The sequence below is a fragment of the Vidua macroura genome, chromosome 5, assembly GCF_024509145.1.
Source record: "Vidua macroura isolate BioBank_ID:100142 chromosome 5, ASM2450914v1, whole genome shotgun sequence".
Taxonomy (NCBI): domain Eukaryota; kingdom Metazoa; phylum Chordata; class Aves; order Passeriformes; family Viduidae; genus Vidua; species Vidua macroura.
The window spans coordinates 22632067-22656690 of record NC_071575.1 but is presented as its reverse complement, the minus strand read 5'-3'; the positions used below and the strand labels follow the sequence as shown (position 1 = coordinate 22656690).

Here is a 24624-nt window from a genome sequence, read left to right as displayed (position 1 = left end):
TGTAGCTCTCAAAGTTGATTTTTGTTTTTGGAAGAAATTACATTACTGGAAGCAACACATCTTTCCTTGGATTTATCAAGATCCCAGCACCTGTCTGGAGCTGTTTGGTCACATACTGATCTGAGGCAAGCATTTTCAGGTTTTAAGAACCCTGGGAGCTCTCTAGGAACTGCAGCATACAGGGAGAGGTATAGCTAAGCTTGGGCCATTTAGGGCCCAAAGCAGAGCTCTTTTCCAAGGGAACCTCCCATTACCTTGTCAGAGAACAGAGCACAGCTGAATCTTCTTTTGCAGCACAGCCAGAGGAGTGACACAGCAAATCTAGAGTTCGTTAGCTACCCAGTTCATGGAGGTGCTCCTACACATACCATGTCCCAGGAAAGCCTGGGAGAGGCAGATGATTAAGAAGTGGTGTTACTTAGCATCATTATCAGAAACAGGAACATTGTTTTTCAACATATGTAATTATTAAAAAAGAACATTAGAGAAGAGCCACGTTTTTAATTATTTCAAAAGAAAACAACAAAATGTAATAATCTTCATTCCATAAATAATATTAGCAGCAAACCCTCCCATCATTCTAGGTGGTAAAAGGTTTACAGCACAAGAAGTAACATATACTGTAAACACTGATCGTCTGTAAGCCCCTTCCTTACTGAGTCCATATAGTCTTTCTCTCTTCACCTGCTTCCATGGGCTGTGAACTTGAGGGAGAAGAGGGGATAACTGTTCTCCAAAAACCAATGTTTGATTTTCTGTAGTGGGATACTTACTTTGTGTGGAAGTGCTGATTTCACTGGCCTTTTTTTTTTTTTTTTAACCAAAAGGTTTTGTTTTAAGAAGGAAACCTGAGCATTGATAAGTCTTTGCTTTGTGCCAAACCGCATCCTTCAGTTAAAAAGTTCCACCACCATTTTTTCCTTGTTTCTCTTCATGTCACAGCTTGGGCAGTTAAGGACAGTTGGCATACAGGTCACTGCAACCCCTCAGCTACATTTCTGGTTCGTGGCTCTTTGCTCGAAGGCCTATGCAAGCTGTATCACATGTCCTGGCACTGGATGGATTAATCTGAGTGATTTGCAGAAGTATGCACAGCGTGTGTGAAAGAAATCTTGCCTCACATTTCCTTCTTAGCAACTCTTCACTTGTACGTGCATGATCCAGTCTTGTTCAGTGTTCTGGCTACAGATTATATTAAGTGGTGGTAGTGTGGAGACAAAAACAGAAGGAAAATTCTTCACCTGACATACACTGGTGACTGGGGAAACAAGGAAGAGGGTTTTTTCCTTTCCTTCCCTACTTATAACATCCAAGAAAGTTTCCCTCTCTTTTTCATTTGTGTCCAGAGAGAACATCACCTGTTGAATAGACTCCATTGTTAATCCTACAGTCTTCAGTCCTCATAGAGTCTATTAATTCCTCCTCTGAATCATCCTCCTCTTCCTCCTCTGGGGCTGATAGACTGGATGTGGGGCCTTTACATATTTTTAAGTGTCGAGTGAGGTGATATTTGGTTAGATAAGCCTTGGAGCATTTTTCACAGACATAGTCCCTCTTTCCTTCATGTGAATTGAGATGCTTCTTCAGGTGATTTGTCCTCAGAAACAGCTTGTCACACTTGGGGCACTTGATCTGCCGTTCTCTGCAAGACACAAGAAAGTGAGTTTGCTCCTGCCACAAGGCAGCTGGTATTAAAATGCTGATTAAGGTCCATATTCTAGCAAGGACAGAGATAACGCCCTTGATGTAAAGGTAGCTTCCTTCCCACCCTGCATAAAGGCGGGTGGGGAGAAGGCAGGGAAGAATAAGTAAGGAAACAACGTTGCTGCATGTTATCAACCCTCAGTCTGTAAATGCTAAGCAGAGGAGCTTACCAGACTGCAACATATTCTGTAATGACACTGCAAAATACTTCCCAGCAGTAGTGCTCCTGGCTCATGCTGTAGGAATAAGCAGCAAAGCGAGTCTGTGTTTCTGTCTGCCTCTTTCTCACTCATCTGGCTGCACTACACTGGCTCCTAGGCAGCATGACAGAAGCAGCAATGGATTCCAAGTGAATACAAAAACCAGATGCTGAAAATGAAATAAGCAAAGAGACTAGCTTTGGGCAAGCAGCTTTTAAGGAGGACTTCGGATTGGGAGTAAATGTACAGGATGGAGAGATTCTCAGAGCAAAAGACCTGGCCTGGCAGAGGGTTGTGGGTAGGAATTGCCTACAGGAGGAGCAGGAGAGCAAGCGTTTGAGTGAGACCTGCGGGGAGGTAAAGGGCTGGGAATAGCTGCACCACACCCCTACAGCAAACAGGCAAGAGTTCACTAACAAGGTACTCAGCGACAATAGCACTGATAAGTTTGTCTTTTTTGGTCACGTTGGGATGTGGAAACAGTTCTCAGCAAATAATGAAATATAAATCAAACAACCCCCTTTTCTCTTCAAAACTATGAACACTCTGGACTGTCATTTCACAACACAAGGAGCACGATTGGAATCATCCAGAAATACTGCAGACACTAGAACTCTACAACTGCAGCCAGTAAAACAAGGACTTAGTCTAGAGTGACTTCTCTGTCATTTCAGAGGATGAACCCACCTATGCTCCCTAGGCCAAACTATTTGCGAACTGGAGATTCTGTCTTGGGCTGTTCATCTTCATTATTTCTTGCACTGGCCAGTCTAACAGCTCCTGTGAAGTCACTTACTGTGTGTGAGTGAGGACATGCTGCTTGAGGTCCTGCCTGCGCATGAAGAGCTTCTCACAGTAATCGCACTTGAGGTTCTTCTCCCCGGTGTGAATGACCATGTGCGACTCCAGGTGAGCCTTCTGCGTGAATGATTTGTCACAGAGGGTGCAGCGATAATTCTTCTGACCTAGGAGTACACAGGGACACCCACAGATTGGCACTTGGTGTCCCAAGAAATGCAGTAGGCAAACAAGCCTGACCATTGCTGAAAAACTAAATTTTACCGTGAAGAAAGGCAGATTTTTTTATGAACAGGACTTGTTTTCTGCTGCAGTTCCTTCAGACTCAGCATAAAGGCCTACTTGGTTCCAATCTATATTTAGCTATGCAAAAACCAGGCAGCTGACTTCATCATTCCCCAGCTTTTCATCCCGTACTCAACGCCCCCAGTGTCATGATACTGTTTCAAAACACTGATGCCTTAGTGTGATGCACCTTTCTGTACTTCATCCTTCTAAACTGCTGCTTGTTTCTCCAGTGCTTGTGGTCAGCCAGCCATTCTTGTGAGGCAGGGTTTGTGTGTCTTGTCCACACCAGCTGTGCCTCCCTGTTCTGGATTCCAAAACATCTCCAGCAGCTCTGCACATTTTTCCACCAAGAGATTCAGGCAAACACTTAAAAAGACTAGTCTTATCCAAGATGAATTCTTCAGTAAAAACAATGGTAGCTTCCTTTGTAATAGTAACCATGGTAACCATCTAGTTACTGTACATTAGCACATCCCTATCCTCACTGATTTCCCACAGGAATTGTATCTGATGCCTTACTGGAGCCCAACCACATTTGATGCACTGCATTGCCTTTGTCTGGAAAAACAAGTTCTCTTATCTAACAAACACACAGGTACAAATTTCACTGGCCCTTTGATAACTTCTATGTTTTGTCCCATTTTTCAATTTATCAGTACTTCTGTTATTCTTTGCCAGAAACAGTTTAAAACCCCAGAATGTTACTGAGTTCAGACTAAGTTTGAATACCACTTGAATCCCACCCCACTGAGTATTCTGTGGTTGTGTATACCACATTAATATTTCATCAGTCTATTAAAATGCCTGGCTATTGAGCCTACAGCTTCTTATGCTTGACTTGAGAGCACTTCACTACCAGTTTTATTTCTTTTCCAGCTTTGTAATTAGAATTTTGTGATTTCCCAATAAGGAATAGTGAAAAAAAAAGAAAAAAAAAAAAAGATGAAAAAATACCCACACTGTCTGCTGCTGGCCTGTAACTTGACCTTCACCCTCTCCCCTGTCCTCACACAGGCATCTGTACAAAGCTCTCACCTGTGTGGATCTTGAGGTGTGTCCGTAAGTTGCTTGGATCGCTGAAAGCTTTGCTGCAGAAATCGCACTTGTGCGGCTTCATGCCCATGTGCCCCATGAAATGCACATGCAGCTTGGAAGGGGAGATGAAAGCCTGGGGGCACATGGAGCACTTCCACTTCCTTTCCTTGCCATGGCCTGGCCCGTGGTTGCTGCTGTGCCCCTGACTGGGGAGGTGGTTATGAATATGGCTGCTCAAATGGGCCTTGAAGTCCGCATAGGAAGCGCATTCCTTCCCGCAGTGGCAGATGTGCATGTCTGGATGCTCAGGGACACCTTTGGGCACAAAAACATCACTTGTAATGAGGCACAGTAAAGCCTAACAGATTAACAAGGACCACTTTAACATTTAGTCTGTGGTAGCAAAGCCAGGTGCAAAGATTTTCACATTTGTTCTTTTCAGCTCCAGTGTTGCTTTCCAGCTCTTTCAGGTAGGTCATTGAAAATGTTTTGAGGGGCCAAACTTTGGAACAGTTTTGAGCAGAGCTCACCCATATCTAAATTATCACAATCCAAGCTGGGGGAGGATAGTAACATCATCAGATCTAGAATTCCCTTAGCCCTGGATGAACAGAACATGATTTTTCTTCAAAAAAAAAATCTTCAAAATCTTTTACTCCTGATCAGTGGAATTAAGTAGAGAAATGTTTTAAATGATGGTACTCTGTAGGAATGCAATGTTAAAGGAAACTATGACATGCACCAATGGGAGCTGAGAAGGAACATAATGCAGTCCTAAGTCACAGAGCCCAGAGATGGCACTGAAAGGGAATTCAAGCTGGGTACTCCCTGCAAAGACAACAAAGAAGAGCTCTTACTTACCAAGCTGTCGTGCATAGTCTCGACTGTAATAGAAGAGAAGCTCGTGTTCAGGGGGGATGTCCCGAGAGGTGCAGAAGTAAATTTTTCCATCATGAGGATAAGCTACCAGGTTCTGCTCTTCCCGGTTCCTACAGCAGTAACAACAGTTAAGAAAAAAAAACCCTTCAGAAGTAAGGAGAGGAGAGGAGAGGAGAGGAGAGGAGAGGAGAGGAGAGGAGAGGAGAGGAGAGGAGAGGAGAGGAGAGGAGAGGAGAGGAGAGGAGAGGAGAGGAGAGGAGAGGAGAGGAGAGGAGAGGAGAGGAGAGGAGAGAAAGAGAAAAAGAGAAAAAGAGAAAAAGAGAAAAAGAGAAAAAGAGAAAAAGAGAAAAAGAGAAAAAGAGAAAAAGAGAAAAAGAGAAAAAGAGAAAAAGAGAAAAAGAGAAAAAGAGAAAAAGAGAAAAAGAGAAAAAGAGAAAAAGAGAAAAAGAGAAATGGAAAAGAATAGAAGAGAAAAATGGAAAAGAAAAAAGGGAAAAGGAAAGATTCCTATAAAAAGGTAATAGGAACATCAGTGCTTGTCAGCATATTATAAAAACTTGCATGTCTGTCACTTCTGTCCTTTATTAAAGGAAAGAAAAGTAGACCTTGAGAGTCAATCTCCTCCACCAAATGATGTGTTTCTCACAACACTTCTGAGAAAATTATTAATAGACATTCGAGTAGGCTGAGAGAAATTAGTTCATGATCTCCTAAGAAACTACAAAAATCTATGTATTTTTCATACACATAGATTCCTCATACACATAGATATCAAACCATGACAATTATATAGATATATCCCTAAGAAATAGAGAATACATAATGGAAAAAATATCAGTAATGTTTTAAAGCAAAATTATCTTTAAAAAGTCTTCTTGAGGACTAGTTCCAAGATGTGGTCATTTATCTTTTGAAGCAAAATCTTGCATATATTTGTTCCCCATATCTGAAACCAGCAAAAGGTCTGCCCCACTGCAGTGGGAGATTAAACATTACACTTCTTGACTCCTGCATATGAGAACAATGAAATGAACTACAGGAGAAACCTACTTTGTGTCACAGAAAAATAAGAAAGGTTCAGCTTTCTCAGTGGACCATGGATGGAGAAATACTTAGGCCAGCCGGGATACTTTTCATCGCAGACTGAAAGGGACAGGTCTCACAAGCTGTAGGGGCTTGAACTTGGCCAAAAGAACTCAGGGACACTTTGTAATAAAGTATTAAAATCAAAAGGACAATCAAGGTCAACTTCAGCTGAATGAAGGTCAACCTTCATTCTCTAGTACAGCTTTCTACGAGCCTGCAGCTCAGACTCAAAGCTCCTTAGCATAGTACAGGCATCTCTCACCTGGCTTTGCGTACGAACATCATCCAATTACATTCATTTTCATCAGTTGTAATGATGCAGAACTCCAGGACACCGTTGTGATAGATCTACCAGGAAAGACAAATGCAACCTTAGGACAAAACACAGCAATAAATGTAGTGAAAGCCAGCCTCTTTCTTTAAGAGAGGATGTGTTTACTTAGAACAAGCTAGGAAGTCTCCATTGCCACTGTCAACACCACAACCCTGTTTTCACTCCTTACTTTCCTCTTCACACAGGCACTGTGACCTCTGCTACTCAGGAGGCCAGAAAACCTGTTTATCAGCATCTTTCTTACCTTTACCTTCCAGCAGAAATGCATATGGCTGCATTTCTTACAAACCAAGTCTTGTGAATAACAAAATCTGGGCAAACAGTACATGCTTTATTTATATAGGTCAGATTTACTTTCTGAAAATGAAATGATGGGGAAAAGAAAAGCTTTAAATTGGCTTTCCTAAAACAAATCATTCATCACCTGGGGGAACTTTCAATGAACAGAGATACAAAACAAACAAACAACTGCTACATAGTAATTCATATACAATCACTGCTGCAACTCCATACAAATACTGAAACCACATACAGCTCTTTAAAAGAGAAGGCATTAAAGAAGCTTTTCGTACTTCAGGACTAAATATCAACATACTGCAAGGTATATAGCTCTGCTGTGCTGATACTAAGAATTAAACAATTAAATTGCATTACTTTTGACTTTCGGGAAGGATGATATTGTTAATGTTGCTGTCATGTGGTAGCTTTCACCAGATAAGGGCATGCTGGCAGGCTCTGTGAGCTGCAACACCACTAACCTTCCAGATGTGACTGGCTGCTTTGTCTGTCCAGTCGGCCACTTCCAGAGAATGGCTCTGCTGCCCGATCAAAGGTCCGAAACAAGTCCTCACAGGAATGGTTTCTCGTGTCCACACACCTATCATAAGAAGACCAAAATCTGAAGAAATCAATTATTTAAACAACTAATCATGCATAATAAAGAAGTGGGAGGCTTATGAGATAATGCTCCAGAGGTAGTATCTATGCATAAGATCATCAAAGCTTCTACTTCACATGTGAAACACACCTATGGCAGAGACAAGAACCACCACCACATGACACTAATGGGAGCCGCTTTGGTCAAAAGCAAGTAATTTACTTTTCAGTAAGCTATAAAACTAACATCCTAGCCACTTGTACTAATTAAAGTTCTCATGGCACTTTCTGCAGAAGCAGAAAACACTAGTTTCAGTAACTACATTTTGCCTACCTAATCCCCAGGAATTTCCAGAATTGTTGCTGGGCATTGTTAAGCAGCTTCTGCATTTCTCCCCAGAGGCAGCTGTATTTCTGTCATGGGCAGAGGGATTCCTGCATATATATTATTTTTAATTAAACATTTATATATATATATATATATATATATATATATATATATATGTCTACATGAATACACTGAATAGCTCTTAGGAATAAACTGGAAACTAGTGCAGCTTGAAAAGAACAGATGTCATCTACTCTCAACAAGCAGCATCACTAAGCAAGCCAATAATCACATTCTTCTCTAGCCTTCAGATCCTTAGGGTACTGCACTGTACTCTTCGATTTCCAGGTGACAGTGACGTGAAATACAGTAACAAGGTCCACATCCAGTGACAAGGTCACAGTCTACATGCCAAATGTAAATGAAGAGGGGGGGAAAAACAGAGGCACTTGTGATCAATACTTCAATGAGAGCACCCAGAATGTAGCAAACCAAGCTCATGAACAAGCAGACAGAATTCTCCTCTATGACTTCTAATTGTCAGCTTCCCCCAAACTGTAATTGCGGCATTGTTTTCTTATCAAAGCTGTGCCTGGGCTGTTTAGTGCGATACAAAAAAACACCATACATTGCTTGACCTTAAGAAGTGGCACTCTTTGTGGCAGCAGCCCTATAGTATAGCTGGAGTCTAAGCAGTAACCAGACCACAAGGAGCTCGTGGATAATGTAAGTCAGGGTGATTACAGAAGAGGGAAGCATCTCTCTCTTGTGGTGTTTTTTTCCCACATGTATCTCCCTATGGTTTTGGATTTCAGCAGTGAGTGTATTTTAAATGCTGCAGGGAAGTGCACAGTAATGCGATCCTTACCCGCTTCAGCTCCCATGATAGACTGCCGGAGGAGCAGCTGCTTCGGGAGGGACAGCCTGGCTCGGCTCTCGATTGGGCTATCGGGGACAAAGGTGACGGGCCCGTGGTCCGGGCAGTCTGATGGATATGCCTTGTCACACAGCGTGCACCCTGCAGAGACAGGAGGGGACAGCAGGCATTAAAAACATACAACAGCTCCTACAGTGCAATCAGCCCCCTACCAATGTAGGTAGGCTTCAGCTCACCCCCTGCCAAAGGCTGCTTCTGTCACGTTCAACTTGTCCTTCTTACTCAGAAGAATATGGATCATGTTCTTACAGTCAGGTGGGCACTGACATACATGTCAGTTTCTACCCAATTCAGATCAAATGTGAGGATCTCTACCTACTTTCCTGATGGTAAATTGATGACCAGATTATCCCATGACTCCAGATTATCCCTACAGGGGAATCCAGCAATGGGACAGAGCCCACTCTTCATCAAAGCTACTGCAAAATGAATGAGAGCCTCCCCATGCTGGTGGTAATGCTGGTGGTAGAAGAGCCAATTTCACTCTGATCACAAGTGAAATGAACGCTAAGGGCAGAAAAATCTAAGACAAACAAAACCAAACACCTTCTAACTGGTTATATTTTTGGAATTAACCAGCAACACTTCTTGTATGTAGAACCCCAAGGATATCCATGCAAATGGACCAGTAAGGTCATCCTTCTAAAATTTTCCAAACATGAACCACAAATCCCCTTCCCTCCATTTAAATTCAGACAATATGTAAATTACAGCAGCAAAAACCTGACCTCACTGCTGCTTTTGAAGGTCTCACTGCAGTAAACTCATGCAGTGTGAGTATGCCACTGAATGCAACAAAAACAAAAGCCCAAGAAGAATCAGTTGCATCACTTTCCCAATCTGTCACTCAGCAGAAATACTGTTATAAAAGAAACTAGTGAAAGTCTTCAGTCTAATAAATCTGAGGGAAAGTACAGCATAAAATTCTCTCTATAGCATTACAATTTCATCTAGAAAAACGATGTCATTTTAATTCTCTGTGGATGGAGCAACCAACACCTACTCAGCAACCACTCTCCTGATAAATAATTATTCTTCTGAAGAAGAAAGATGTTCAGGTAATTAATCAGGATCTCCATTAAGACCTTCTTTGGCCTCTTGATGTCCCAGCTCCAGTATAAAAGACCTATCACAGAAGTAGCCTTCAGCAGGCCCAAATAGCAGCTCCATCCTCACATGCTTAAAGATATTTTCCAGATACTTTCTTGATACACCAGGGTACCAGAATGTGACCTTATATAAAATACAGTCTGAGCAACTACATTAACAGATAGGAAAGTACTCCAAAAATTATTAAGTAGAGCCTATGTAAGCATTATTTCCTGTGCACAGGTGACATGCAGGAGTAAAGCAACAACAACAGCCAGACCTGAGTAATGAGAACCACTGTGTGGAACAGCTGCTTTTAAGCACTGCCTGGCACACACCTGCTATGGGTCTATGGACCAGCTCCAAGGAGAGGCAGAGGAGGAAAAGTTCTAGGCATGGGACATTTCCACTTAGAGAAGTTCAACCATTCATACATTTTTAAGATGTTGGAAAACAAAAAATCGCACATTCCACAGAAAGTTAAATATACTTTCCATTACTGTCCTTGCTAAATCATTAAAAAAAGAAAATCAGTGATTATTTCTCTGATTTGGATATTCAGAACTGTCAACAAACGTGACCAAAAAAAATGCTTCTTGAAAGTTCTGCAAACATTCAGGATTGTAGTAAAGGCACACTTTTTATTTCCTGCTTAGGAACAGTAAAAAGTTTACAGAAAAGGCCCTGACTCCTGCCATCTGAGTGAGGAAAAACCATTAAGGGGATCTAAAACAACTCCTTGTCCTTGCTATCACCTGTCTGGACACAAATTCCTGTTAATTCAGGTGAAGATTAAAAACATCAACAAAAAGTTAAAATTTAAACCTCCCCAAGTCAAGAATCTGTTTTGCAAATCACATGCAAACACAAGGCATGCAGCAGCCATTTTAATGTCCTACCAAAGGAGAGCATCGTCTGGAAAACAGCTTAGGACTATGCTAACTATAACAACAAAAAGCTGGCACATCACATCTCACTTGTAAGAGAGTAAGAAAACTGATTTCACCACGAGCATGTTGGATATCACAGGATTTGGATCATTATTTGTTCAACATGCAACAGATGCTTGTAGGAACCACTGAGTGCATTGACTGTAAAACTCTTCCTCCTCTAGGAGTTGTAAATTCATCATAGTTCTACACCCACCTAATTTGAAGTTGTATCTTATCCCACAGAATGAAATCTTAACAAATTAATCCAAATGTCTAACTGATTAGACAATTTACACTGAACTGCACCTCTTCCCTTGCTAACCAAGGCACTGTATCTTTCAATTTCTTAAAATATGTTCCGCAGGCAAAGCAATCAATTAGGTTCTGGCAGTTGTAGGGCCAGACTGGATGAAGAGCAGCACTCAGCAATGCTACTACAGATAATAAAAATTAATATCAAAGCTGGCCTTATGTTTCAGTGGCAGGAAGCCAGACATCCTGCAGGTGAAAGTGCAAATTTCTCCCAGCAAATGAGAACTTCTCAGTTCTCAAAAACCACTCCTTGAACGATAACAGGAACGGCAATACAATACCCAGTGCTCCTCTCTTCCTATGAGATCCACTAACCTCTGGACTAAAGTCCTTTGATGAGAATAATTAGAAATATTATGAAGTTCCTTCCCTCTCTGCTCTTTTTTCCTATTTAGAACAACACTTTCATGATGATTGTTCATGGTTTAATATAAATTTTGCAAAATCATGTAATGTCACACTCAACAATTACACCAATTTGATGAAAAGTATGGCTTGTGGTGGTGTTTGTTGTGTATTTTTAATGGAGCAAGAAGAGTCACTTGTGATGTGACTTTATAAAAACAGAAGTCTCATTGGAAAGGATATCAAGCATATCAACCAAATCAAGAGTTTCACCAAGATTCAGCTTCCAACCTCATGGCAACATGGGAAATGATACAAAGAGAATTATGCTAAAACATCCTACTACATCTCCTACTACTTCCAACTACTATTGTTTCAGAACAGTTAATCTGGCACTGCAGATGTTTCAAATTTTGGACTTCTTAAATAACTGGTTTTTTCACCATAAATCTGTAGGACTAGCAACCAGAGTCCAGCCCGCCAGAAAATAGCTACATGACAAACCCTACCCCAAAAAAGCAAGAAATGTCCACTCACATATGGTAAACAAGGTTGCCATGTTCTCCTTGTTGGAATTGGAGTCTTCCATTTGCAGAGATGATGGTACAAAGGCAAGATTGTCTGCAGTCACATCGACATGACTTGGCCCCATGGCTACTTCCTGACTTATGGAAGACACTGCCACAGGCTCTAGGCTGAGGCCCACTTCATGCAAGGCTACTGAGTCCAGGGAAGCGAGGTTGTGTGAGGTAGGGAGCGCCACACTCACGGAGTTGGTGCTCATGGCCACAGTATGAATGGGGTCATTTAGTGTGCTGTCCGATATCCCTGTCACTCGCCCGGCAATGTGGTCAGGCTCCATGACAACAGGGAGTTCCAAAGTGCTACCGTGAATGGGAATGACACCACCGTGTCCCACAGTGTCCGATGTCAAGTTACTCCCCACTGTGTCTACGGCTAAAGGTTCGTGGCTCCGGGAGCCATTTGGGATCTGTGTGTGATCCCCGGCTACATCATCCATTGTAAGCTCCTCTGTCATCCCATCTGTAGAGATGGGGCTGGTGACCCTGGAAACGCTCTCCATGGTGATTGTAGTATCCAGTGCTACCTCGTGGCTCTCACTAGGATGCAGATTTTGAGGACCATGTGTGTTCACTGTGCGGGAGTCCATGGACACAATCCCTGGTTCCAGCCCCACGGTCCCACTGGGCTGATAGGGATCCAGGGCTGAGGGATTGTTGGAGACTGACAATGCTGGATTGCTGTCAACATTTATAGTGTTGGGATGGATGTACTGAGGTGGTGGTCTGTCAGCCAAGTAAGATAAGATACCTGATAGGAAAAGAGGGAGAAAAAGAAGGGAGTGAGATTACCTCAGTTTTCAAATCTTAAATAAAAATCAGTCAAAACATAGTACACTGAGACCCAGATCCCTGAAGACATGTTCTCTACTTTATTTCCAATTAAAATCCACTAATTCTAAAACATGGCTCACAAACATATGCCAGCCTAATGCTCTTGTCAAAGTACCACTTGACAACTAATTCAGAGTTTCCACCCAACAAACTAAGTCTCTAGTTATTTCTCGAACTCTAAACAGCCAAGTTAATGGCAGAATTCCACCTAGACTCCTCAATACGAAGATCAAATGAGAAAGAGGTTCTTCACATTTTAGGCTTAATTTTTCATTCCTAAAAAGTAGCTCACAAAGGATGAAGGACTGGTAGTGGAATCTATAATTTGGTAATTCCTGGTTCATCTTTGCTAGAAGCAGAAACAATTCACCAGGACACGATTTTTGCTTAGGTATTCAAGTTTTAACAATGACTACTTCCTTCCTCTAAGACTAAGTGGCATAACTGTCCATCTCAGAGGTCATCAATTGAAATGCTGAAGGACAAAGACAAGCTCTCTCACAGATTTCATGAGTCATCTGCTCTCTTTCCTTACATGAAAGCATATTGTTTCTTCTAAAACAATAGTTTGGTTGAATTTAAATCAGAAACCCTACCATCTTTTCTGGTAGTTCTGGGAAGCTTCTCAACATCAAACAACCTTGAAACTTAAGATATGAAGAAGCACTAAACCGTGTTTACATACTAAGAACAAACAAACCAAAATATTTGGAAGAAATACAACAACACATTCAAGTAAACGTTATTTCCAGCAGAGACAGAGGCAGATTTTGCAGATTCTGCAAGATCTGATTCAGCACATCTTTTTAGCCTTCAACCCTATGAGCGACTTGTTCCGTAAGAGTTTTCCATTCAAATATATTTGTTATTACAAGGATGCAAGCACAGATGCTCTTTCGGCAGCACAACAAGCCAAGAAATGAACAGTTTAATTTAATCAGCTGCATCAAATATTTCTGTATGCAATGCTGCCTTGTGGCTTAAACACAGAGGATCCTTGATGGCAGCAAGATGACTGACAAAAGAACCATATAAAACATCACATGAAGATTATTCCAGCTCAGAAGAATGGCAAATACCTTTGTTCCTAGTGCACAGTCTCCTTGTCTACTCTTTGGCCACTGAACAGGCAGGCATGCAGTGCAGTAGGAAAGGTTACTCCTAAGCAGCTGGAAATTTCAGCCATCAGTCAACAGGTAGCTACTTGAGACCTGGGCTGCTACAGTTCATTCCAAACCCAGGCTGAACCAACAACACTCAGTGAATCACCTTGAAGAAGTTTAACTACTTCTTCCACCCTGTCAATCTTAGCTACCAAACAAAACCAGAACTGTATTTAAAGTTTCAATTTCTGTGTTTTCATATACTAAAATGTAAAATTCTACATTTATACTCCAAAGCACGTGTAAGAAAGGAATCAAGATAGAAGTCAGTGTGTTAGGCCTTTGGAAATCAACCTTGAAGAAAAATGAAGAAAATATGTGCCATAGGTTAAATGGGTGGGAAAGTGCCCTGCGCCACAGCTGATGTCTTGCCCCTTTGAGCTTTGAACTACTGTAATCTCCCATTATGCACATATTAAATATTGTTTCAGACTACAGGAGAAATAAAATAGAAGCAACTTGCAAGCTACAAGCCATTGGAGACAGAAACCAGGCATGCTTTGTTTTCTGTTAATCCTAAAATCAAAGCAGGAGGAACAATCAAAGGTTAGGTTTAAGTAGAAAATGCCCTGCAATTATTTTCATACACAAATATAGAAACAGGTATCTGAAAATAAAGGTGTGTAAATGGCACAACAGTCTCAAGACAAACTCAGGGAAACAACAGCTCTGTCAAACTGTCAGTCACGCCTGCTTCGGGACAGAAACAGACAGCTCTTAAAACAGTTTTTCTCTTACTGTTCCCATCCATCAGCACCAGAGCACTTACCAGGTAGAATGTGTCTGAAATAGCTGCTCTCCAGGTGAGGGTATGGTGGTGGAGGTAGGGTGTAGTTTCTCTCTGGTATACCACACATCACTCCTCGATCCCCAATACCCATTGGGAGCATCAGAGACAGAGCAGAGGGCAAGGAACTCAAGGAGGGGCCCAGGTTTGGAATTGCAACAGGCAAGCCTGCAAGAGAAAATGCCCATTTAAATTCAATGGAACTCCCCGAGTTGATGAACACATGAGCTAACAAAGAAATTACTAATTCCCCAGGAGCTCTTGTCCTAAGGAAATACAGCATGGCACTGTCCAAGTAAGGTGCCAGGCATCAAAGAAAGGCTCAGTTATCACAGCAGTGAGAGGCATGCCTGAATATGGCTAGATCTTTTTTGGTACATTTTGTAGGGCTTGCTTCTATTTGACAACTGTAATGGACTTCTGTCTGTGCAGGCCCCTGGAAAAAAGAGCTACGAAAACAGTTTTGCTATACAAGTGATTTTTCACCTGAGAGAAATGAGACATAGATGAAGAGAGATTTTCAGCTGCAGCCCTAATTTCAAAGGATTCTGATACTACTCACCCACAGTGCAAATCACCCCATTAAAACCAAACGAGGCTCCCACTAAAGCATAAGCCTGACAAGCACTCATGCCTTTTGCTTGCCCACATAAACAACAATTTATGGCTTCCCCTTCCCAACTCTGCATCATTTCACTGCCTACAGTATGACTTGCTATCAGAGCAAGCACTGCTGCCCAGTTAGGACCATTGCTGTGACAGCAGAACACAGAACAGGAGCTGCAATACCCCGTGTGGGACCCTCCCCCATTACCTGGTGCTGGTATGGCGTTGTGAGTAGGTGACGCTGCCAAGCCCAAGTGACTTCCCGAGACTGGCAGGGCATTGCTCACAGAGGAGGAGGTCAGCTGGTCCATCCCTACAGGACTCAAGTTCATTTCATTCATTCTGGAGACAAGGAACAGAGAGGGGAGCAGGAAAAAGAAACAGAATGCAAAAGCATTCCTGATTACTGACTGTACTGTGGTGAGGAAAGGTTGAGCAAACAAATTCAAAATCTGATATTAGCATATAAAAACTCTGCCTTAAAAAGCTACGCATAAAACACACCAGCCACACAGTCATCACATCATGATCAATACACATTGATCTTATTAGATAGCAATAATCAGGACTAAAAAACAGTTCAGAAAGACAAATCAGACCATAGCTTCTTCCTTGCCATGCACAAAATAAAGTCCTACTCCTAGTAGTAAAAGCCACTGTGATTAAACTATTGTGAAAACAGATCCATTTACAAGCTGAATGTCAGAAATACTCAGACAACAGCACCTGATTTATATTTCATGACTTCTGGGCACCACATTCACATTCAAAATCCAGAATCTGGGGGAAAGATCACTCCAAACTGGCAACAGACACACAACCTCTAATTCTCTACCAGTCTGAACCAGGCCAATAGTGACAAGAGTTACCACTGCACAACAGCCATGACTGCCTCAGTCTGGTTCTGTGTGCTCCCATCACATTAAAAACTGGCACCACGGATGCCATGTTATTTTAGTGATCAACCACACCACTCAAGTGGGCACACACCACATGAACAGCTGCAGGAACTGCCAACACTCCAAACCCTCAGCCTTGGTAGAAACCATGTCAACTTGGAGCACGTATGTCCTGTGGGGTCTCAAGCTGCACATGCAGCCCAAACCAGTCCGCAGGGATGGGGAAACCATGGAGACACGGTCTACTCACACTTGTCACAACTCTGCAAGCTGTGCCTGACCTATGCTGTGCCCACCCCAGCCCTCCTACCCACACACCAGGTCTGACCAGCAGCTCTTAGGGCCAGCCAGACCAGCTGCCCCCACAGCAGCCACACACACAACACCCTCCAGGCTGACCCAGGCCTCCCACATGGCCTTTGCCAGCAGCAGGCCCAAGCGCTGCAGTACTGATGGAGAGCTGGAGCTTGGGCTGCCACTCGGGTAAGGAAAGGTACCACTCAGCCAGGAAAAATGACCGAATCCACCAAACTCACACAAGTAAACAGCACAAGATCTCAGCTTGGAAGGCGCCCCTAAGGAACATCGAGTCCACTCGCAGCTCCTCGCAGACCACCTGCCACCCGGAGGGCTGAGCCGCAAGCGGAGTCGCCGACTTCCACCTCGGCTCTGCCCACCTTTGGCACCACGCCCCGCCTGCCGCCAGGGACGGCTTTGCAGGGACGGGGCCGAGGGCTCCGGCGGCCCAGCGGGGCAGGGCATTTCATCCCCCGGCTCGGGCGGCTGCTGAGGATGGCGATGCCCGAGGGAGGGAACCACCACCCTCGCCCCGAAGCCGAGCCTCGGGGCCTGCGGGAGGCGCCGAACGCTGTAGGGACCCCCTCCTCTGCTCGCCCCGTCGGCCGGGTGCCCCCCACGGTCCCGCCCGGTGCCCCGCGGCGCTCACCTGGGGTGCATGGGGCCCGCCGGCGGAGCGCCCGCAGCCGCATCAGGGCCCTGCGCCCCGGCCCGCCGCCTGCCCCCGGCCCCGGCTCCGGCCCCAGCCACGGCCCGGCCGCAACCCCCACCGCCGCCGCCGCCTCATGGGCGGGATCCGGGCGGTGCGGGCCCGGCGCGGGCGGGGGAGGCGGGGATGGCGGAGGGAGGGGGCCGGGGCCGCTTCCGCCGCCGAGAGCCGGAGCCAGGAAGCGGCGCCACCGCCCCGGGGCTCGGCTGCTCCCCGCCCGCCCCGCAACCCTGCCCGAGGCTTCCCGTGCCGCCTCTTCCAGAAGGGTGCGATGCTTACTCCGATTCTCCACACAGTATTCCCACACGATATTCCCAGCTATCTCACCGCTTTCTCGTTACACCCTCGTATCTGCTGTCATTAGAGGGTTGCGGTTTGTGTCCTCCGGTACCATCAGCCCGTACGTGCCCAGTTGCCTCCTGGACATCGTCGTTCAATTACGGTTGATCATATGTGCAATTCTGGCTAAGGTGACATGGCAAAGGAATCTCTTAATGTCTGCAAGCGGTTTTGTAGCTCGCTTTCGCCTGCGACACGTGGATAGTAATCATGTACGCTGCTCGAATCAATCGCCGCGTTCCTTCAGTGCCGAGGCGAACAGCTGTTTCCTGGAACACTGTAATGGGGTTTGGTAATTTGCTTGTGCCTGACACTTAAGTGATGCCTCATTAAATGAGCTGTCCCTCGACAGGATGTCTGCACAGGAGGAAATTCAAAGTATTTTTCTGTCTGCTCTCTTTTGATCTAAAGAACCTAAATGTAGGATCTGTAAGGATCATTCCATGATCTAAAGAGCCTAAATGTAGAGGTCATTTTAGTTCAGTACAAACCTGTTGATTCTTCTGGGGGTGGAAACAGACTCTCCTCTTTTGGCTTTGTCATAAAGTTGAATGCCTTGAATACAGTTGTTTTTCAAGTGCTCTCTGTAGCTGAAAGAGAGTAGTTTACTGCAGAGAGTGCTTCATCTCATCCTAAAGTAGGTGTCCGAGATGTGTGAGAAGAATTCCCTTTGGAGCTGCCTTCCTGTGTCTATGGCCTGAAACTGGGACCTGCATAATGAGTTTACTCTAAATATCTAACATCTAAAGGAGTACATTTAGGCAAAGTAAATCCAGGGGTCTGTCATTCATGACCAAAAGAATGACCTTATTTAGTTTACCACATATCCCACAACCTTTCCTCCACCAAGCCAAATAATCCTTACCCTAACCATAACTGACTGACTATCCGAATTGGCCTACAAACGTTATTTGAGCAAGTCAAAAAAGAACTCACCAAGTCCTCAGGTTGTTATGGACTGCTAGTCCTGTGATGGGGGCTTTAGGTCTGTTTCATTTTTGTGTGTGTAGTCCCATGTGTTCACATGTTGGTGCTAATACTTCACATTCTTCTTAGAACCTGCAGTCAATGACTATAAGCTCAAAAGTCTCTCTCTTCACTTTGCATTCCCTAATAGGAGATGACAGGAGACCTTCCATTTTCAGTTCTCATCTTTAAACCTTCACAGTCACCCTCAGGACATCTCGGTTCTGTCCTGAAATGCTAGGTTATCCCAAGCCCTCAGCTTGTCTTAATTCCAATTATGATAGTGTAATTCTAAAGCAGAAGTGCCCCAGCACTGAAATCTTTGCACTATTTCAACTATCTAAGCCAAAAGTAATACTTCGAGCCTATGAGCCAGATTGGATGTAGTCATACATAGATAAGAGTATTTTTTCCTACTGTGAAGCATGAGTCCTCTGAGATTCCAGCTTTTTTTGTAGTCACTTTACTCCCTTGAACTAGTGATATCTTAACTACCAGTTTAAAGCAAAAGTATCAAAGGAAGCCAGTGATAATATGAAGTGTCACTGAATGAGAAATTAATCTGTGTCTACAGAGATGTATGCTGCATGCCCAAGGTACTGTGATAAAACCCATTTGGGAACTGTTTCTTCTGCAAGGAAAGATATTTTTTTTATATACCAAACACTTTTATTATATGTGAAGTGTTTTGATAAGACAACTGCACTATGTCTCCTGAAAGCCTGGTTTATTGACATTTATAGCGGTACTTGCTGCATGAGGAACAAATTGCTGAGCTATTTTTCAAGTTGTCTTCAGATCCTGGAGACATACAGAATGATAAGGGAGACTCTGAAACCACAGGGGAAAGAGATGGCAGTAAACATGCTTCAGTCCTTCCCTGCAGTGTGAGCCAAAGTCCCTTCTGGACCGTGCCCATGTCTCGGTACAATTAGTTCTCTTCTGCTATTTGCAAACCTGCCCCTGGGTTCTTTCTCACACAAAGCAGAATAACACTGGAATAAAAATTATGCAAAATGCCATTTTACCATCAAATATCCAAATTTCTCATCACCTTTTATTGGCTTGTCAGCGCTTTGCAGGCCAGTATTTTGGTGATAGTCACAGTATGAAGCCTAGGTAGTTTATGAGCAGCTTTCCCTTCTAGTTGTAGGCTTGGAAAGAGATGACCCCTGTTTAAGGATAAAACAGGACAAGACAGACCCAAATCTACTCAATCCTCTATTCCTGCACCTCAGTCTCAAGCAAAGTTATTACTATAATTCTGTGCAAGCAGTTAACAAGAGAATCTGTTAATTACATATTTTTGTATCTGATAATAAATTGCAGCAGCCTAGACAACCTATGATATGTTTAATAGATACTAGAAATTGGCATAATTACAGCACAGTAAAATAAAAGAAATGCACAGTATTATGAGAGTTTCAATGGAAGAAATGCACAGTGTTGTGAGAGTTTCTTCTTAAATTCCTAGTATATTTTCTTCTTCCTTCTCAGTAATGTGTTCACAGATAAAACAGCTAGGACATCTTCTGTTGGGGATTTAGAGGACTTGCATGTGTTCAGCTGACTCTCGTGTTTCTACTGCAATATTTCCACCAATGACTTTATTTTCATACATAGAGGGACACAGAGTCAAGGAGGAACTGTTTCTTTGGATAATTCAAAGCAATTCAAACCACTGTGTAATGTCAGTAGTGTTATTCATGGTTATGGTTTGTGTGGGAGTGGGAACATGTTGAGGGTTCTTTTGTACAAAAATTACATACTTACAGATATTGTGTTAGGATATATGCAATAAAAACCACAACTAAGTTGTATCTGGAAGGAAGATGCCTAAATGTTTTATTTTTAGATATGTCAAGAGTATTTTCTATTTGTTTAGGCTGGGTAATTAAGTGCTTATAGTGAAGTATAAGAAAAGGAAGAGAACCTGTTTGAATACCATAGATGATGGTGTGTATAAGGAATCTCCCAGCATCCCCATTTAGACTTTGTATTTACAAACAAAACAAAACAACAATGAAGCCAAAACCCAAAAACCTAAGCAAAAGCTAAACATACAATATGTGTATAAAGAGCAGGAGCTCTGCCATCAAAACACCTGATTGGTACTGCCTGAAAAGCAAACCAGGCCATCTGCTTTGTATCAGCATGGCAGATACTGCATTCTGGAGTCAAAGCTTCATCCAGACAAAGGTGTAAAGAGAACCTAACTGGAGAAACAGTGTAAGAAAGAAGATCAAAGGCTTATCTTAAAAGAGGAATATTATTCATGTAGTCTTAACCTACTGTTAAAATTGAAAAGAATGTGTATTAGCCTTTCCATTTGGTGGTCCAGTCCTGCTGCTTTCACTGTGTCTGCATGTGTAAACGTGTTGAGACTTTGTGCAGAAGTCAGTACAGGAGTGATAAATTGCTTTAATCCTGCTCACGCTAACAAGGACCTGCAGTGGGATATAAGATGTGTTGGCCTTGCTCTGGCTCTCTGCCCAGGGGCAAATCCCTTTCCGAGCAAGTGACATTAGACTATCAACAAGATACCACATTCATCAAAAGCCTGTGGCAAATTTTCTCATTTCTCTTGCACAGAAACAAATTCATACTTCAGAGTCTGTTTGATATGAGATCAGCTTCAATAATTCAGGTCAACAATTAACATTTACCTGTAGTTTTTCTTCATGTGTTTCTCTAAAGGATTAGCAACGTGGATTTTTCTGTCAGAAGAGATGTCTTTAGCACAGCTGCAATTCTGACACTCTGGGAAGTGCTGGTGGCCTGCATTTACAGTAAACATAGAAAAGAGCTCTGGTAGCAGGGCACAGTGCATTTGCATGACAGAACTGAAACTTAACCCTGCCTTTTGAACATGGCCAGGCTGCTGGCAAAGTCATGGGGAGCTGTGAAATTATCTGGGAGCTGAGCCCCCCAAGAGGCATGCTTCCTTTTCCTTACAGGAATACTGCCAGAGAGCAGTGGTTTAAATCTAATGACAATACAGATCAAACGGCCTTTGCCTGCTTCAGGTATTTGCTTAGAGGTCATCCTCTTTGTTTTAAGAAAACTAGAAGTCCTGGCCTAGTCTAGTGCTACAGTGAAGGAGCTATTTTCCTTTAAGCATTCATTTTCAAAAACATTTATGGACAACGGAGTTTAGAGTGCAAGTAATATTAAAAAGTCCATCCCGATCAACTGTTTCCAAAAATTTTTTAAAAGGCAGAAAGTCTCTCACTTATGTGATCTGAAGTGAGCTCTACATACCATGGGGCATTCCCCAGTAATTTTTGCTCAGGCTTTTGAGGCATTTTGGTGCTGATTCTACCCCTGACATAAACCAGAGTCCAGGGCTGTTCTCACTCATGTCTGTCTGGAATGGTTTGCCTGTACATTCATTGTACTTTGAAGATTACCACTGTTTTTTTGAAGCTGCAGAATAGGCCAGGAGAGACCCAAAGGCTGACTTGAATCATTGCTGCTAGCTTCTAACTCAGCAGAGGCATAGATGTCTTTCTCAGAGTGGAGAATGTTGTTTCAGTTACTGACACTTCTGAGGCAGTTTTGCATGAAACACCGAGCAGCATGGAAACTTCCGCTTTGAGCAAAAAACAAATTTTAATAGAGCCTACATACCTGTACCTTTTCATGTCTGTCCCTTCCCACAGCTCTCCCAGACCAAACATGCAATTCCCCAAACTGATGATGGCAAAAAAAGGAGATTCAGTTAACTGTGAAAATTTTGTTTTCAACATAAAACCTGTAACTACAGAGCTCTTGAACAACAACAGGGGAAAAGTCAAAGACTGTCAAGTTGCTGCAGAGGAAGATCCTTACACAGCAGGGTGTCTCAGAGGCACAGACAAGGACATTAGGACTTTATACTGCCAAAAGTTCTTGTATTTTGTCCACCTCTTTGCTTTAGCAAGCTGCAGGCAAACTGGAGGACACAGCACAGCCTTTTCTTTTGCTCCCTCATTTTACTGCTGTTCTGAAGAGTGATAATGTAATTTTTTTCCCCAAACAATTGAGTGGATTCCTGGGATAAGGGTCCAGTTCCTGATATCTGGCTACTGTTCATGTTGGTGGTGCATGAAGTGCAATTAACACCAGCTGGTTTTCCAGCTGGTTGACCAGCAGGGTCAAGAGGGACTTCCAACTCTCCCATTAAAGCAGTGTGTAGGGTCCATCAGGTAAGCCAATATCTGTGTAAACATCTGGTAATAGCTACACATGGGGCTATCAGGGCATCACCTTTGTGTTTGTTTATCTATTTTTCTCATAGGGATGACCAGAACATTCCTACAATGAGCAGAAAAACACAAAACATTGAAAACTGTTTGAAAATGCCAAAATGCTCATGTTCAATTTGTGAAACTCACACTTCTTGGAAAAGCCTCTCTTAGAGCGAAGAAGGCAGTTTTCCTTTTATGCTTGCACGTAGTACATTCTTGATCTGACAAGACTTGCAACCACAAGAGAGCACTCTTTCCTTTGAAGATGTCTCAGCTTCCCCAGAAAGCTACAGATATGCCATATAAGTTTTGCAAACTGCTTGTGAGCTCGTTCAGTTAGACCAGAGCAGCCGAAACAACAAAGCTTGCAGTTGTCTTTTGGATTTCATTGTGAAAAGCCTTTGGGTAGTTTTTAGATGACAGAAGATCCTTGGTTCCTGAAAGTGAGGAGTTCTGCCAAAACTTTGAAGATTCCTGTAAACTTTGCAAATTACCCATCTTTTGGAGACAATTATATCAAACGATATCATGGATTACAATACATGAGAAGTGTTTAGAGCCTGGAAGATTATTTATGTTTGGCATTAACTCTTATGGTCATAATTTCAAGTGGAGAGAAAAGGAATACACAGGAACCCTCTTATTATCTTTTGAAATATGAAGATCACAGGAAAAGAAGGGTTTAAATTGTGGAGTGATGGTCCTCAAAACCTGTCTGTATATTAACTGGCATCCTACACCTATAAATACAACAAGGCTTTCCAGGCACAGTGTGGACCTCATGAGTTCTTAGCCTTGCTTGGAGATCTGAGTTTTTATATACCACAGGAAGAAACTACAGCCTGTGGGGCAGGGAACCTATACAAATGTTGGATTAATACATTAGAAGCCAAATTCAGGAACGGACACTTCACTGGTCAGGAAAAAAAGAAGCATGGATAGCACTAAAGATGATGATAAACTGTTGAAGAGGATTGCATTTCCAGGAGCTGTGTCCCTGGCTAACAGCCACATGCACCCCCATGAGGTACCCCTGAGAGAGCCCTTTGGGGTTCCCTTCCACCTGGACCCATCTTACTGGGAGCAAGCCTATAGTGGGCACACAGGTCCCGTCTCCTACATCCCATTTCCTGGCTATATGGGCATCTATGACTATTCCTTCGAGCCTGCCTTCATTCGGAAGAGGAACGAGAGGGAGAGGCAGCGGGTGCGCTGCGTCAATGAGGGCTACACGCGCCTCAGGGAGCACCTGCCCAAGGAATTTGCTGACAAGCGCCTCAGCAAAGTGGAGACCCTGAGAGCTGCAATAAGCTACATCAAACACCTGCAGAGCTTGCTGGACTGCCATCCCTTAGGCTCTTCCAGTAAGGAAACGCTCTCTGCCAAGGAGAGCCTGGGAACTCCCAGTCCGGCTTCCCCGCGGGAGTGCAACAGTGATGGAGAGTCCAAAACCTCTTCAGCGTCATCCCCCTACAGCGAATTTGAGGAGACGGGCAGCTAGGTCTCCTCTCTGGACACAGAAAGCTTCAAGTTTGGCTGAAAAACAATTTCAAACCCTGGGGAATTTTCTACAGGTGAAAATTAATGTTGAGGAAAGGAAAAACAGATAGGGAAGGGGACAAAAAGGTATTTTCAATTTGTCAAACGACTTTAAATGTTTGCTGTATAAAACTTAAACGTGATTTGTAAACAAACAGATATCTCCCAGGTTACTTCAGCTGTGCTACTAAACTTCCTTTGGATTGTTAAACTGGAGCAATGTTTGCATTCTACTTTTCATTCAGCTTTTATTCTGTTCTATTTTCTTTTGCCTTTCACTTGAGACAGTAAAACCAGATAAATCCATTCCAGGAAATTCCTCTCCCCTTTCTCCTACTTTGTTCAGTGAGTTTTACTGTCTGTTTTTCCTCACTGCTAACCTGAAATGCACTGCACTGGAAAGACTTGGACTGAGGAAGGTAAGATTTAGATAAAACATCTTTCCCTAAATATTTCTGAAAATTCACAGAAATACTTCTATTTATGAAACAACAATTTTTCAAATAAAAACAAGGCTATATTTTGAAATTAA

General features: G+C 43.1%; 2 protein-coding genes across 6 annotated transcripts; one reads left to right on the top strand and one right to left on the bottom strand.

Moving 5' to 3' along the window:
- Nucleotides 1-481: 481 nt before the first annotated feature.
- On the bottom strand, nucleotides 482-17507 carry PRDM4 (PR/SET domain 4). Of its 5 annotated transcripts, XM_053977806.1 has the most exons (12): nucleotides 16960-17037; nucleotides 15323-15456; nucleotides 14491-14676; nucleotides 11681-12475; nucleotides 8397-8546; nucleotides 7083-7201; nucleotides 6253-6338; nucleotides 4887-5014; nucleotides 4026-4340; nucleotides 2701-2869; nucleotides 1875-1940; nucleotides 1554-1642 (listed from the first exon to the last, which is right to left on the bottom strand). In XM_053977806.1, coding segments are annotated over exons 1-12 (2160 nt in total). In that variant the 5' UTR covers nucleotides 16971-17037; the 3' UTR covers nucleotides 1554-1641. The 5 variants fall into 5 exon arrangements, with proteins under 5 accessions (XP_053833780.1, XP_053833779.1, XP_053833781.1 ...); XM_053977805.1 differs by lacking the exons at nucleotides 1875-1940; nucleotides 16960-17037 and adding an exon at nucleotides 17347-17507 and having other exon boundaries at nucleotides 482-1642; XM_053977804.1 differs by lacking the exon at nucleotides 1875-1940 and having other exon boundaries at nucleotides 482-1642.
- Nucleotides 17508-23487: 5980 nt separating this feature from the next.
- Nucleotides 23488-24104, top strand: ASCL4 (achaete-scute family bHLH transcription factor 4). The gene has a single exon (XM_053978930.1). The coding sequence runs from the start codon at nucleotides 23488-23490 to the stop codon at nucleotides 24052-24054; it is 567 nt and encodes a 188-aa protein (XP_053834905.1). The 3' UTR covers nucleotides 24055-24104.
- The last annotated feature ends 520 nt before the right edge of the window (nucleotides 24105-24624 follow it).

Bases quoted from the DNA above. Each gene is read 5' to 3' on its own strand.
- PRDM4 (XM_053977804.1), bottom strand. The intron at 8,547-11,680 runs GTGAGTGGACAT...CTGTCTCTGCAG, and splicing joins GGCAACCTTGTTTACCATAT to GGTGCACGCTGTGTGACAAG. The intron at 4,341-4,886 runs GTAAGTAAGAGC...TTGTGCCCAAAG, and splicing joins AGACTATGCACGACAGCTTG to GTGTCCCTGAGCATCCAGAC.
- ASCL4 (XM_053978930.1), top strand. From the start codon at position 23,488: ATGGATAGCACTAAAGATGATGATAAACTGTTGAAGAGGATTGCATTT.